General features: G+C 40.6%; 1 protein-coding gene across 11 annotated transcripts in view; it reads right to left on the minus strand.

Annotated features, from left to right (window-relative positions):
* chd9 (chromodomain helicase DNA binding protein 9) overlaps positions 1-14,085 on the minus strand; it is an 84,470-nt gene that overhangs the window by 57,412 nt on the left and 12,973 nt on the right. The window contains exon 1 of one of the 11 annotated variants that reach the window (XM_074610231.1): positions 12,123-12,194. The exons of 7 other annotated variants lie outside the window; for them this stretch is intronic. Coding sequence is in view for 1 of the 4 variants with exons in the window: in XM_074610222.1 (XP_074466323.1) it covers positions 12,119-12,148 (30 nt within the window). In the remaining 3 variants the exon portion in view is untranslated. Of the gene's footprint in view, positions 1-12,101; positions 12,195-14,085 lie in introns of those variants that run through there. 3 more of the 11 variants (XM_074610222.1, XM_074610248.1, XM_074610239.1) reach the window with 3 other exon arrangements.

The following is a 14,085-nucleotide window of genomic DNA, read 5'->3' on the forward strand; positions in this document are numbered from 1 at the left end:
GTCACATGGCACGAAGCCACTGCTCCTCGGCCACTAAACAGTTAATATGCAAACAAGCCTGGCAGCTCTGTATGAGGGGGAGTGGCTTTCTTTAGGACGGATGAGGGAGGGAAGAGGAGGGGAGGGGAGTAGAGGAAGGGGAGGGGAGGGGAGTAACAGAGCTGGTGAAAGGAAGCGAGTGAAAAAAAAAAAAAACGAGCACGTGTATGTGTGAGTGTGTGTCTGTGTGTGTGTGTGTGTGTAGAGAGAGGGAGGTAGGGTGGCTGCAGAGGCACAGGTGTCTGTCTCTGAACACTCCATTACTTCCTCATCAAAGGGCCTGTATTAGTGCGCCACCGCTCTCATTTCTTGCCCGTACCACCGTGAGTCTCCACTAACTCACCATTAGGGAAATGAGAGCTGAGAGCTAGAAATGCACTGACTGAAAATGACAAGATGGCTAGCACCCACCGGTGCTTCAGAGCCTACAGTGCGCTCTCATACACACAGAGATGAAACTCACAGCCAACTGGAATATAATGCCACCCAGTGTTAATAGCAATTAGCAACATTATCCATGGCGCACTGAATGACAAAAAAAAAAAGGCCCTTCTGATCTGTTTTGCACTTTTACTGCTGTACACAAAGCAACATGTTTGATCTGGTTACTGGTTATTTCAGTTTTAAACGTTTGCAATTAAGAGGTATGTAAAACACTACTTGGTTTAGTGTCCTTGAGCACGCCATCAAATCCACACAAAACCCTGGATACTGATCTGTAGCTGACACTGTTAAAGATCTTAGATTTTGTCATCACTCTTTTTAGCTGGTACCACTTTAGCTCTTTTATTATCTGCAAAATGTCAAAACATTTTAAAAAGGGAACCAGAAGTTGAGCCAATGTCTTCAATTTGCTTAATGTCTTTGATCAGTTGGCAATAATCCTAAATACTTTCATTTAAAAAATATATATATAAAAGGGATGCATGAAAATCCAAATTCTCTTAATTGATAATCAAAACTGTCGCAGATTGATTTTCTGTCATTTAACTAATCGATTAATCAACAATCAAAATAAAAACAGCCTTCGTCGCCAACACAATAATGAATGACTACTGGATTCTCCCATTCAAAATGAGTGAACATCCATCAGACAGCGACCAGTGTTTCTCACAGGTTCAGAACTGATTTGTGATGGTTTGACATCCAACACTTGAAAGTCAGCTACAACAAAGTGTGGCATTCACAAATTAACAGCTGATTCGCAAAGTCATTTTTATTATCTGCAAGACTGGCATGAATGGAGCACTCCCGAGAGACATTTTGATCAATCTTCATGTCAAAAGAATGAAGAAAAAGTACTTTGCTAGTGCCGGGCACGCACTACACGAGAATCAAGCCAATTTTGGGGCCGGATTCCCCCCTCTCCCAACAACGGCCAGCAAAGCCCTGATTGTTTTGATGGTTCTAAAGATTATCTTGCCAGATATTCCTGTGGTGTGAGGTATCTTAGTGAGTGTTTTTTACATCCCCCGATCGGCTCGGAAGTCCAGCCTGGCTGCACCACAAATCTTAAACATGTTCAATATTTATGATCGGATATCCTGTTGTGTGTGTGTGGGGAACCCTGAGGACAGTCGATGACACAGTCATGAAAGAACGATAGCCAATTGGGAACCAAACTGACTGAAGAATGAAGGACAACAACCGCAGTCATGGCGGCCGCAGAGCATAAAGTAGTAGTAAGATGGACTCAGAAATAAAATAAACAATTTGTTGATTTGTGGTAACAACACGTGTTTACTGAATGTGTCTCCGTGACTTCAATACATTTCAGTACAATTCTAATTCCTGCCCGTTGTTCGCCATGTTTGTTTACACTAAAGTCACGTTTGATCGCGAGATAGTTTGGGAGATTTCCGGTGTTGAGAGTCGGGACTACCATTGTTCATGAATGGAATCCGTTAGTGTGCGGTGTGCTGTTTTGGCCAAATCGTTGCTCACCACACACACTATAGAAACAAAACTGTTAAATTTAGCATAACGTAGTTATGTGTGGGGTTTCTCACATTTTCAATATCCGTTAAGATTTGAAAAATCTTTTAGTGTGGGCCAGCATTTATCAGCTGGTAATTTGTGAATGCCGTTTGGACGTCAAAACCACCACAAATCAGTGCCCTCTTCTACAACTCTACCACAACTCTTCCTACACACAAAAACAATGCCTGATAAACAAAGTCTCATCACTTTCACCTCCAACCTTTTGTTGCCTCACTTTCACACTTCCTTGAAAATGTTTCTCGGCGCTGTTTATTAACAACAAGCCTGGCCTTCAGTGTTTCTCACAGAAATAAAAGCATCACAGATGCCTCGTCTCACCTATCATCAGCTCTCATACCTATTGCTTTGTTAATGATGCATAGATTGCACCGTTCGGTCGAGGTGTGAAAAGATTAGGCCCTGCTAATTAGGCCTACGGCTACAGGCCAGCAGTGTGAGGCAACGGCGGGGTTGATAAATGAAAGGAGACATGATGCACAGCAATGCTTCCTCAACCAATTAAATACAGCACCGTGCATTAATGATCCTTTATTCAGGGCCAAGAGTAACAGTGGTGGGGCCGAGCATTGTGCCCTCTAGAGAAGCTGCTAAGAGTCTAATAAAGCATTATTACTACAGTCTGATTTGCTCTACTGTGACCAGAAAGCCTCACTGAGCTAGATAGAAGAACTGCGCAGGGACAAACAGGATAGTACAGGCTTTCAGTATAAAAACTTGTTCTTCGGTTGCAATAACATTGTAAGAAAACAACTAAATTATCTTTTCACACTTATATTTATCTCGGTCAGTTATCAGAGGATGTGTGTTGCTTTCAAGCAATGACTGGCTTTAAATTCATACAGCAACAAAACATTGCATCTGAGTGCGGCTCACCATCCTCTATTGTTGCCCAGTGACAGGCAGCTGGGGGTCAACTACCCTGCCGCCATGCTCATAGACCCCCTGGTCAGCAATGTTTAAGGAAGCTGAGAAGGTACTCCATTCACCTTCCCCCACAGATTTACCAGCTGCTTAAGGAACACATACCAGTGATGCTGTTAGGGCTGCACCTAACGATTATTTTTCTATCAATTAAACAACTAATTTATCGATTATTCTAAAGATTTTTTTTTTAAATTCCTGATCAATACAACAATTAATTTACTCAAAATAAATATAAAAAACTTGTCTGATTAATATTTCAATATTTTATTCATTCATCTCTTAAAAACAAAAAGATGTCGCACGATCATATATCATATATCCTGACTTAATCTTTATTATGACATATAAATTAATTTATTCGCTGCATGTCATAGCAATACTTTCCCTGAACTGGAAAATGAGTACTTTTACTTAAGTACCTCACTTTAAACTTTAAATAATCTCTGGCAAATATGTTTTTGCATCAGTTTTGAGGCAAGGGAAATAATTGAAGCAATTTACAGACCGTAACAACAGTTAGTTTCAGACATTTTCTCACTCGTGCATGGCCGTTAAAGTAAACACAAAATATAAAACGGACAAATAACAACGTTAGATGACGCATGGTGTAACGTTACCATAACGTCAGCGGTGCAGAAATTACTTTTAACACGGGGGCACATTGAAACACATGACGACAATGCTGACATAACATTCTTTGGTGGGGACAAAAAGTAAACAAGACTGTTGCTTTCTTTGCTTGCTTCATGCATAACAGTGGCACTGCAGTGATAAGGCATTTCCAATTTGCAGTCTGTGTCTCAGTCTAAAATACTTCCACACTTTAGAAGATCGGGGGCGAGTTTTTTTTAGCTGCAGCTTGTTCTCCGGGGAATGCATGCTTTGACCGGGTACAGCCATTCTTGCGATGCGCCGACGCACAATATGCAAATCGACATATTTTTGCAATCGATGATGTCAATTACGATGACGAAGCACCCCAGCCCTAGCTGTTATGTAGTTTGTTGGCTACAATAACCAATTCATTAATTGCAAACTAGACATGCACTATTCAAACTTCCAGTTTCAGTTTTATGTAAGCCTATTGGGGGAAAAAAAAGACAATTCAAGCCATCTAAAATCCTTTTGAGATTAAAATAGACACCGCTCTTTAATTTCTAACAATAATTTGGCACCTGGTAGTGACTATTGGACAAATGGGAACTGTCAGCCCATTTCAACTTAAAAACATGCAGTAGGATACATTGGTATTGCTTCATCCACAGGGTTAAGCATGCAATAAGCCCACAATGTAAAATGGAGAAGTAAGCAAAGTTCAAGTCTGATAACTGCATTGACCTCAGGGGATACAGCACTGCTAGCAGTGTGTGTGTCTGTCTGAGATATTTATAGTAAACACACAAGTAAAGCTCAAAGGACTATGATCACAAAGATAGACAAACAAAAAACATGTGACATTAACCACCCTGTTTCCTTTCCTCTCTCCTATCACACACACATTTACTCTACAATAATCTTTACACCAAGTTAATTCTGTGCAAATACAACAATTAGTGCACTGGATACAATTAACCACCAGATCCAGCTATAGCAGCATCTCACCACTTCAGCCCGGCTGCACTCCCAATCGACTCCAATCCAACAGGCTCTAACAAAGACGGCCGATTAGCTCGCTGTTATGCAGTCAGCTAATTGACTCCCTTATTTAATCAAGTTCAGCACAGACAGCCATTCCTATTGCTAATAAAAACGCTCATGAGCACAGACAGATCCATGTGAAGTGTGTTGCATGTGCAGCAGCATGTTGTTGTGCTAGGACAGAAATGACCACTAGGGGGCGACTGTCAGGAGGAAGGGCAGGAATGCATGGCAAAGAGAGAAGACTTCTGCCATCACCTTTAAGTGGCTGTGTCATCTCTGAGTCAGTGTGAGGAAAATACCAGGAAGTTTTTCTGCATCAGAAAAACACCATGAGGAAGTTAGATAAGTAAGAAACAATTCACAATCATATGTGACAAGTTATAATTATAATATAGCCTAGGTTTCGTGTCTTGGTTTAGTTCGGCTTCCTCATGATGCTCATTTTCTCACTAACCCCTGTTAAAAACAGCTGTGACTTGGGTTTGAGGTTGTGCAGAATACAGAGTATAGCCTGAGTCTGGCTCTGTGTCAATCAGGCCCGATGACTGAGAAAAGCAGGCAGAGAAACAAGAAGGCCAGATGCCCTAGTTAGAATCACTAAGTGTCAGCTCAGAGGGCAGTCGCTCAGCAAGATTTAAGATGATATTTTAAGGGCTGTGTGCACGCACGAGCGAGCTTGAGCCAAAGTGAAAGCAAGAGGCCATCCATCCACCGGGGGTACACCCTTCACAATTAGTAGCTGACTCCCCAAATTTTACATGCCAGCAGTTCCATTGTGGATCCTTTCCTGTTCAAACACGGGTCACCACTCTAAATGCAAGTCTCTTTTGTGCTAAATAACATATTACACTTGAATCTGTTCAGAAAGTAGTTAAGGTAGCAGTATGGTAACCTCACCTGTGTAGCTATCACATACTGTCAGTTATGTCTTTTCACGTAAACATTTGTTGAATTGCTACAAAACATCAGCAGTTGCATGTCATTTTCTCACAGAGAGGAGAAAATCTGCTCAGGCCTTTTAGAAAAGGTCTTGCAAACATTAAAGGATAATTGTAGTTTATTACAACTTGGACTTTATTTTGGTAGACAACAAAGCGACAAGTATATGTATGTGTATAAGATGTTTCAGTGTATTAAATGACTTAGTCCTTTATTATTAAATCTACTTTCTTTAATGAATATAACTCGTCAGCTGAACACCCACAAATATGGATATTTTGTTACATAAAAACATGTTGTGAATTTTGTAAATGATTACATCTATCTTTTTCCAATAAATGTTTACTTCTGGACCTTACAATGCTCTGGAGTTATTGGAAATGTTTGGATCACACGAATCGGAAACAATCCTACGCAGCCACTACAGATATCTAATTCTACAAATAGTATAATACTAAGAATATTAGCCTGATCTTTATCTGACCATGTGCAGAAATACCGAGTTCAAACTGAATGTGGCCTATTAAGTATCAGTAAGTGTGTTATTATGGTTTTAGTTCTACATGTTTAGTTATACATGTGCAAATCTAATTTACAACCACAAAGCAGACAAATGCTGGCGCATCGCCTCTGATCTTTGGCGGGGTCCCAGGTTGGAAATCACCGATCTAAACAACCTAATATGAAGGTAAAACCAAAAGTGACACCCTTAATGTCAGCAATAGTCCTTCATTGTACGGGAAAACTGTGAATACAAATCTACAGCACATGCGGCAGGTCAAAGTTGAACCAGGAAATCAGGCCTATATATGGATGTTGCTGCTTCTCAAAATCTCAGCAATTTCTTGCCTGTATACAATGTTTATCATAACCAATAGAAACAATGGCCAAACTTATGGAAATAAGATCTATTTTGTAATAAACCATACTAATGCTTTGAACTACTATGGGGTCTCCTCGTTCAGAAATCTAAACTAAAGTATTGAAATGACACTCTTCTCTCAATAACCGATAGCATGGACCTGAAAGCAGCACAGGTGGCCTCCGAAGAAGTGACAATTTTGCAGATGCCGTATGATTCATCTACCCCAGAGGAATTGAACGTGTTTTGCATATTGAACACTTCATGGTTTTTGTTAATACGATGTTGTCACAAACGAAATCATGAACCTTCTTCTTTAAAGGCAGTTTTTTTTAACAGCGGTTGTTCTGAGTAATGACGCGGTGCTCTCTGAATCAGAGACGGCACAGCAGGTCAGACACCAGGCAGTGAAGTGAAGCTGAACTGTGCAAAACAAGCAAGCCGGATGATGCCATTCATTAATGGGAACATCGGTGCACACTGAGGAGTGGAGCTGAGAGGAGGTCCCTTAGGATGCGAGAGAGAGAGAGAGAGCCAGACAGAGATGGAGAGCGAGGGGAGGAAAGAGGGAGGGATGAGGTGGAGGAGAATTCAGCGAGGGGCTTACTGCCAGACCTTTACAACTCCTTCATTACTGAAGCAGTGCAAAGGGAGAGCAGGGCCAATGCCTGCGCAGAAAGGAACACACACACAGAGGCAGCCACGTACGTCTGCACACGAGTAAGACAGAGCGGGTGCGTAGTCGACCTGCAGCCTTCAGGATATGATGAAGTAAGGATTTATTTTCCCCCTGCTCTGATTTCTACCTCCTCCTCAGAGCGAGGCAGGTGTCTGTGGAGTGAATCTCCACTGGATGGTTGAGGCCGGGCACAAAGGCTTTCTCCCACCGAATAAGAGAACATAATGAACAAGATCACCTCTACCCCATTCACATGAGCAATTTTATGAAAGAATATTAAAAAAATATGCATGGTTAAATCTGTGGGTTAGAAGGTTGGTGTTAGGAATGTGTTTTCTGTTGAGTCAAAATAATAGAAACTTTGTTTGAAATAGAGAACCAGGTAACAAGTAGATAAATAGCAATATTACAGCTGTCAATCATTGAAAATATTTAATCACGTTTAATTGCATGATTGTCCATAATTAATCGCAAATTAATCACATTTTTTATCTGTTCAAAATGTACCTTAAAGAGAGATTCGTCAAGTATTTAATACTGTTATCAACATGGGAGTGGGCAAATATACTGCTTTAGGCAAATGTATGTTTATATTTATTACTGGAAATCAACAAACAATGACAAATATTGTCCAGAAACCCTCACAGGTACTGCATTTAGCATGAAAAAATATGCTCAAATCATAACATGACAAACTGCAGTCCAACAGGCAACAGCACCTGTCAGTGTATCAGTGTGCTGACTTGACTATTACTTGCCACAAAACTGCAAGTGATTATCATAAAGTGGGCATGTCTGTAAAGGGGAGACTCGTGGGTACCCATAGAACCCATTTTCATTCACATATCTGGAGGTCAGAAGTCAAGAGACCCCTTTGAAAATGGCCAGTTTTTCTGCGCCTTTCTAGTTTCATATGATACCGGTATCTTCACTCTAGCTTTAAAACTGAGCTCGCCACAACCTAAAAATCGCAAGTTGCATTAATGTGTTAAAGAAATTAGTGGTGTCAAACGAATTTGCATTAATATTTGCGTTACCTTTGACAGCCCTAAAAATATATATATCTGACCAATAAGGATTAGAGCAGAGATTGTACAGAGCGGTGTACTAACAGTACATGCATGCCAATTATATAAATACAAAATCCACTAGGGTTTTTTGTGCAACTCTGAAAAATGTGTTTCAATGCAATGAACAAAACAGCAAACAAAAAATAGAGTTCACAATGTGCCTTGATGAATTTATTCTCAATTAATAAATGGGCAAAACAGGCCGTTCTGGGAACAAGTTATGAGCCAGATTATTATGAATCATGGGTTTGATTATTTGGTGGACACAACCCGATATAGACACTGTAGTCTACAGCTGCTGCTGTCAAAGCTGGACTGGACTGTTTCAGTATCCTTCACTTGCTGCATTTCATCCAATTGTGGCCGTCAATATTCATAAGTCAACTCAGCTCTATACGGCCAATCATCGTGACAATCAGAGTGACTGTGAGACAGAGCAGACAGAGAGCAGCACGTGGTGACAAAGAAATATCTTGAAGAAAAATAAAGAAAAGTTCATGGCGTTCATGAAAGCAACTGTACTTAAAAACATGACCAGAAAAAAACATATGGCTAATTTCTGTCACGTAAGAGAGAGAGAGAAAGACAAGAGGCTGTTTTAAACCCCAAATATACACCACAGCACTGTAGAAACTTTTCTTAAACTACCCATTATTTGTCATTACTTTATCTCAGTTCTCCAGGAAATCACCACCACGCACGCACGTGCTCGCGAGATAAAGAGAGAGGCACATGACATGCAACAAAGGTCCCAAGGCCGGATTCAAACCCAGGACGTTGCAGTTCTATGGAATGCGCTGTATCTACAACCTAAAACTACAATAAAGTGCCACCATGTATGTGCAGCATGTGTTATGTTTATTGTTTTTACGCTGCTCTTATTGTTGTTTGCTTGTATTCTATTTTTATTATGGATATGTTCAGCACTTTGGTCAACTGCGGTTGTTTTTAAACGTGCTATGTAAATAAAGTTTGACTTGACTATTTGTTTTAAGTTATATATTAGCATGCTTTTCCAACAAAAAAATAAGTCACAATTGCACTTACTCAATATACTAATACAATAAACATTTTCAATAGAAAAAGTTGGCTAAAATAAAACCTTTTGGTTACATTATAACTGCATTGCCTTATTAATCAATGTCAGCTATTTCATGTTCAGTTAACAGACTTTCCCAGTAACTGCACTTGGCTCTTCTTCAGACTGCACCTGCAATTTTGGAGACACTCTACCACTGATAACATTTTATCTCAACTGTTTTGGCTTCAATAAACCGAGATTAGAGGTTTTTGAGGTGTGCATCTTACCGTTTAGACGATTCGCTACAACTTGATTCAAAAACAATAAACGGAAATTTGTAAAAAAATGTAATCAGACCTCAACTTAGATTCAAAGCAGATTCAATTAACTTATGATAACATTCCAATTAAACTCAGATTTGATAAAGAAGAAAGTCTAATTTTCAATTATACATTACTTAAAGTGTGATTTTCACTGGCAGTAAAACATTTTGTCTGGCAGTTCCTCACATTTAATTTCAGACACTAAACAGATAATAGCCTCAAAATGACGTCTGCTGTGTACCAACAATAGTACACGATGGGCAGTGATACAAGGGGCTCATTTTGTGGATGATTTGGTTTGGATCTGTTGTTGCATTGTATCTCTATCTTAGGCTTTCACTTTGGAAACCTACTATGAGTACTTTATCACTGAGGGTTTTAGTATGTAAAGTAGCTAGGCTAAATAAAATAGATTTTTATGCATCATTTCCCATCCAGCAAAGCGAAGGCACGTTGAACTACAGCATGAATGCACAATAAAAAGCTCCATCAAGATGGCAGGAACCACACTGGCTTTGGTAGGAGGTGATGTGTGGTAACACTAATGATAGGTATAGACCGTTTCGACGGAATTGCGTTGCTAGGCAACAGCTTGGGTCCATGTTTACTTCCTGTCAGCTTATGTCATTCACGTGCACTGCAACAGCGAATAAACTGGGACACATTTGGACTGTTTACAACTGGGAAACGGTCTATAGGAGTCTGGCAACATTTTCTCCACTAAGCCAAGGAAACCTGCACATTAATTGCAGTACCAGATTGGCTGCCGATGACTGCTCTGACAATTTTTTAAGTGCTATATAACGAACTAGAAGAAAAGTTAATAGAATACTTTTGATGAAATGGGTAAACTAAAAGAAATTCTATCAAAAATGATAAGGTTTTTTTGACCAGGTGATCCTCTACAACCAATATAATTATTTTTTTATCTTTGTTTATTTAAAGTTACCTTTTTGTGAGCCTGTATGGTGCTATGACTGTAGCTTGCCACACTACACAGTGAGCGATGATAGATTATGACTAGGCCTGTCAAAGTTAACGCGATAATAACGCATTAACCCAAATTTGTTTTAATGCCACTAATTTATTTAACGCATTGATGCAATCAATCTTTAGGAGATTGTAGCGGGCTCAGTTTTAAAGCTAGAAGATACTGGCATCATATGAAACTAGACAATCTAAGGAATCCATTGGTACCAACCATGTCATACTAGCCTGTCAGTAAGGAGGTTAAATAACGCTCCAAACTTGTGCTAAATTTTGGCGAGGAAAAACTGTCATTTTCAAAGAGGTCCCTTGACCTCTGACCTCAAGATATGTGAATGAAAATGGGTTCTATGGGTACCCACGAGTCTCCCCTTTACAAACATGCCCACTTTACGATAATCACATGCAGTTTGGGCCAAGTCATAGTCAAGTCAGCACACTGACAGCTGTTGTTACCTGTTGGGCTTGAGTTTGCAACGTTATGATTTTAGCATATTTTTTATGCTAAATGCAGTACCTCTGAGGGTTTCTGGACAATATTTGTCATTGTTTTGTGTTGTTTATTGATTTTCTAATAATAATTATATACATACATTTGTATAAAGCAAGCATATTTTCCCAATCCCATGTTGATAAGAGTATTAAATACTTGACAAATCTCTCTTTAAGGTACATTTTGAACAGATAAAAAATGTGATTAATTTGCGATTAATTATGGACAATCATGCAATTAAACGCGATAGTATTAAATACTTCATACATTTTTTGAACCGATAATAAATATGCAATTAATCACAATAAATATTTTAATAGATTGACAGCCCTAATTATGACAGACCAATTTCAACAGTGAACTTTCTTCCGCGTGTTTTAAAATACTAAACATAACACTTAACAAAAGACTTGACTTGTAAGATAGGCATCCATAGCAACTAGGAAGTGACTTCCTACTGACACAAACCTGTTTTCTGAACTTACAAATCAGTAACCAGTAAGCAACTGCCGTCTCGGTGGACAATGTGACCGACGTTAAGTTCTTCCAAAGTCAAACTGTGTTTAAGAAAACCATGTTATCAGGTGGAACAGTAGGACAAACTTATTGCAGCCACACTAACTTGAACTAGTTTTACTCTAGCTGGCTTTATTCAAGCTTTACTTCATATATTAAGATGTTCCATTCCAAGATTTCCCAAGACTTCCTCCCTCCCTCCTACCACAAGACAACAACCACTGTGTCAGTTGTAAACACAAGGGCAAAGGGTCACTACTCGTTCATGCCTTTTCTAATTACCTTTGTTGCGCGCTACACTGAGGCTAATTTACAACTGATTTTCATGCTTCCTCAAGAGTCTTTTTATACCCAGAGACACTGTGGTTGTCTAACCACCCAGCTTTCCCTTCTCTGCTAGTCAAAGGTTAACATGAGTTCAAGGAGGTTGCGTCACATCACAACCAGAAAGCCTTGTATTCCAGTCACATACACACACACACAGAAAAAAAGAAACTTCACATTTGACCACCGAGCAAACACTCAAAATATTCAAAGCCATTTAATCCCAGGAGAAAGAGGCAAGGGAGAGAAGGAAGGACAGAAAAGCAGAATAAAAGAGCATACTTTAAATTCAGACCTACTGACAGTTTGGGCTGGCAGCGTTCCCACATGCTCCTGACACTCTCAATCCAAGTACAACTCCCTCCTCCCCCCTCCTGTCCCAGCTCCTCCCACGCCTCCTCCTTCACTGAGTCCTCCCCTTCCGCCTGCAGCAAAGATCGCCTGACTTCCTGTTTACCTCTGACCCCTAGTTATCCCCCGCCCTTATCTGGCAGGCCACCAAACAGACAGGCTGATGAGGCCGGATGCAAACAGTCAGAACACTTGACATAGCGAGCAAACCAGAGAGGGAGAGGGAGGGGGAGAGAGAGAGAGAGAGAGAGGGTTGTGTATGGATGTTGGGGGAGGTGATCAGGCAAAGTGTGTGAATGAGACAGCCTATCACCATATGACCAGAGAAGCAGCAGGTTTCCCAGGGGTGTGTGTGTGTGGGAGAGCAAACTGTGCGTGTGTGGCGCATGTGGGGTGAGGGCTGGGGTGACGCATGGTGTCAAATTTCAGGGCTGATTATGGCATTGCCTGCCCAGTCTGGTCAGCTAGCAGTTATATAAACCTCAGAGAGGTCAGGAAAGCAACAAAGCTAGCATATCACACATAAACGTGTTGCCAACCATGCTGTCAAGCGCACACAGATATCCTAAGTTGCTTACTCGTAATACATCTCAGAGGCCGAGGCAGGGTAGAGAGGGGTGAGCAGTGATACCCAGTCAGATGATAAATCTAAACCAGCAATGCAGGCAGGCGGGCAGGGAGGAGGAGGCACCTGCTCCGTGTCACTGCCGAGGGCCTGTAGTGGCCATCAGTCCCCACTTCCATCTTTCCAAAAATGCAAAGCCAATCATTAAGAATACATGTATCATGTAAAGAAAATAGGGGTTAGGCCTGCACGATTTTGTAAAAATATCTAATTGCGATTATTTTGACTGATATTGCAATTGTGATATGATTTGCGATATAAGACAGTATGATCATTTTTAGGGATGCACCGATACTGGATCGAATAACGGGCCGATACTGACTCAAATAGCTGGATTGGATATCGGTGACAATGGGGCCGATATATTTAGATTAAATTATATGCTTGTACACCATATACATTATAGACTGGAATTTTAATTCCTGTTTAAGTTTTGACCAAGAGACCCTAATCATTTGTACGTCATTCTCATTTTCATTGCAAAACATAATGAAATGATTATGGTGTGATGAATGGTGTGAAGATGTTTTCTTAAGTCTGTAGAATACGATGTGTAGGCCCGGACATCACTGCAGCATCACCATATTTAATTTAAAATGCTATTTTGACACACATTTCACCTTTAACAAATTTTGCAATTTCCTCCTCATCCTGCGATTTGAAAATTGCAGTTGGCCATATTGCGATTTCAATTGAATTTCAATTAATTGTGCAGCCCTAATAAGGATACAAATTTACCAGAACAGATTATAATGCAGTGAGGCTGATACGGAAACACCTGGCTTTGCAAGAGAAAGCAATGCTAAGTGGCAACATATACCCCTTTAACACCGAGGACTCAACCGGGGTTGATTGTGTGTCTAAAAGGGTTAACCCGCGCTGACCGACTCGGCTTCGCGATGCAGGTCGAGAGCTGGGTTGGACCAGGGTCGATTTCAATGTGAACGGCACGCACCAGGGTCGCTTACAGCGGGGTAGGACAAATCTATTTGGTTGCAAATAGAGGCGCACTGTCATGACGCAATTGTCACAGGGTGCCATAGTAAACGGTGCGACGGCAGCAGGAATGATTTCAGATACATTGGAGGTGAACAACAGATGATTTGAACAACATGGATATGTGTCAGGACTTTGAGGTAGGGGGGTTCCTGGCTGTCCGCGGTTAGGAAGAAAACAGCGGTAGATGACCGGGATTGTAAAGGACAACGTGTGTATACGAACATAACAAGGCTGCTGAATGAGAGAGGCATCCATACACAGAAACAGCAACACATCGTGTAAGCAGACCGC

Source organism: Sebastes fasciatus, chromosome 2 (assembly GCF_043250625.1).
Source record: "Sebastes fasciatus isolate fSebFas1 chromosome 2, fSebFas1.pri, whole genome shotgun sequence".
Classification (NCBI taxonomy): Eukaryota; Metazoa; Chordata; class Actinopteri; order Perciformes; family Sebastidae; genus Sebastes; species Sebastes fasciatus.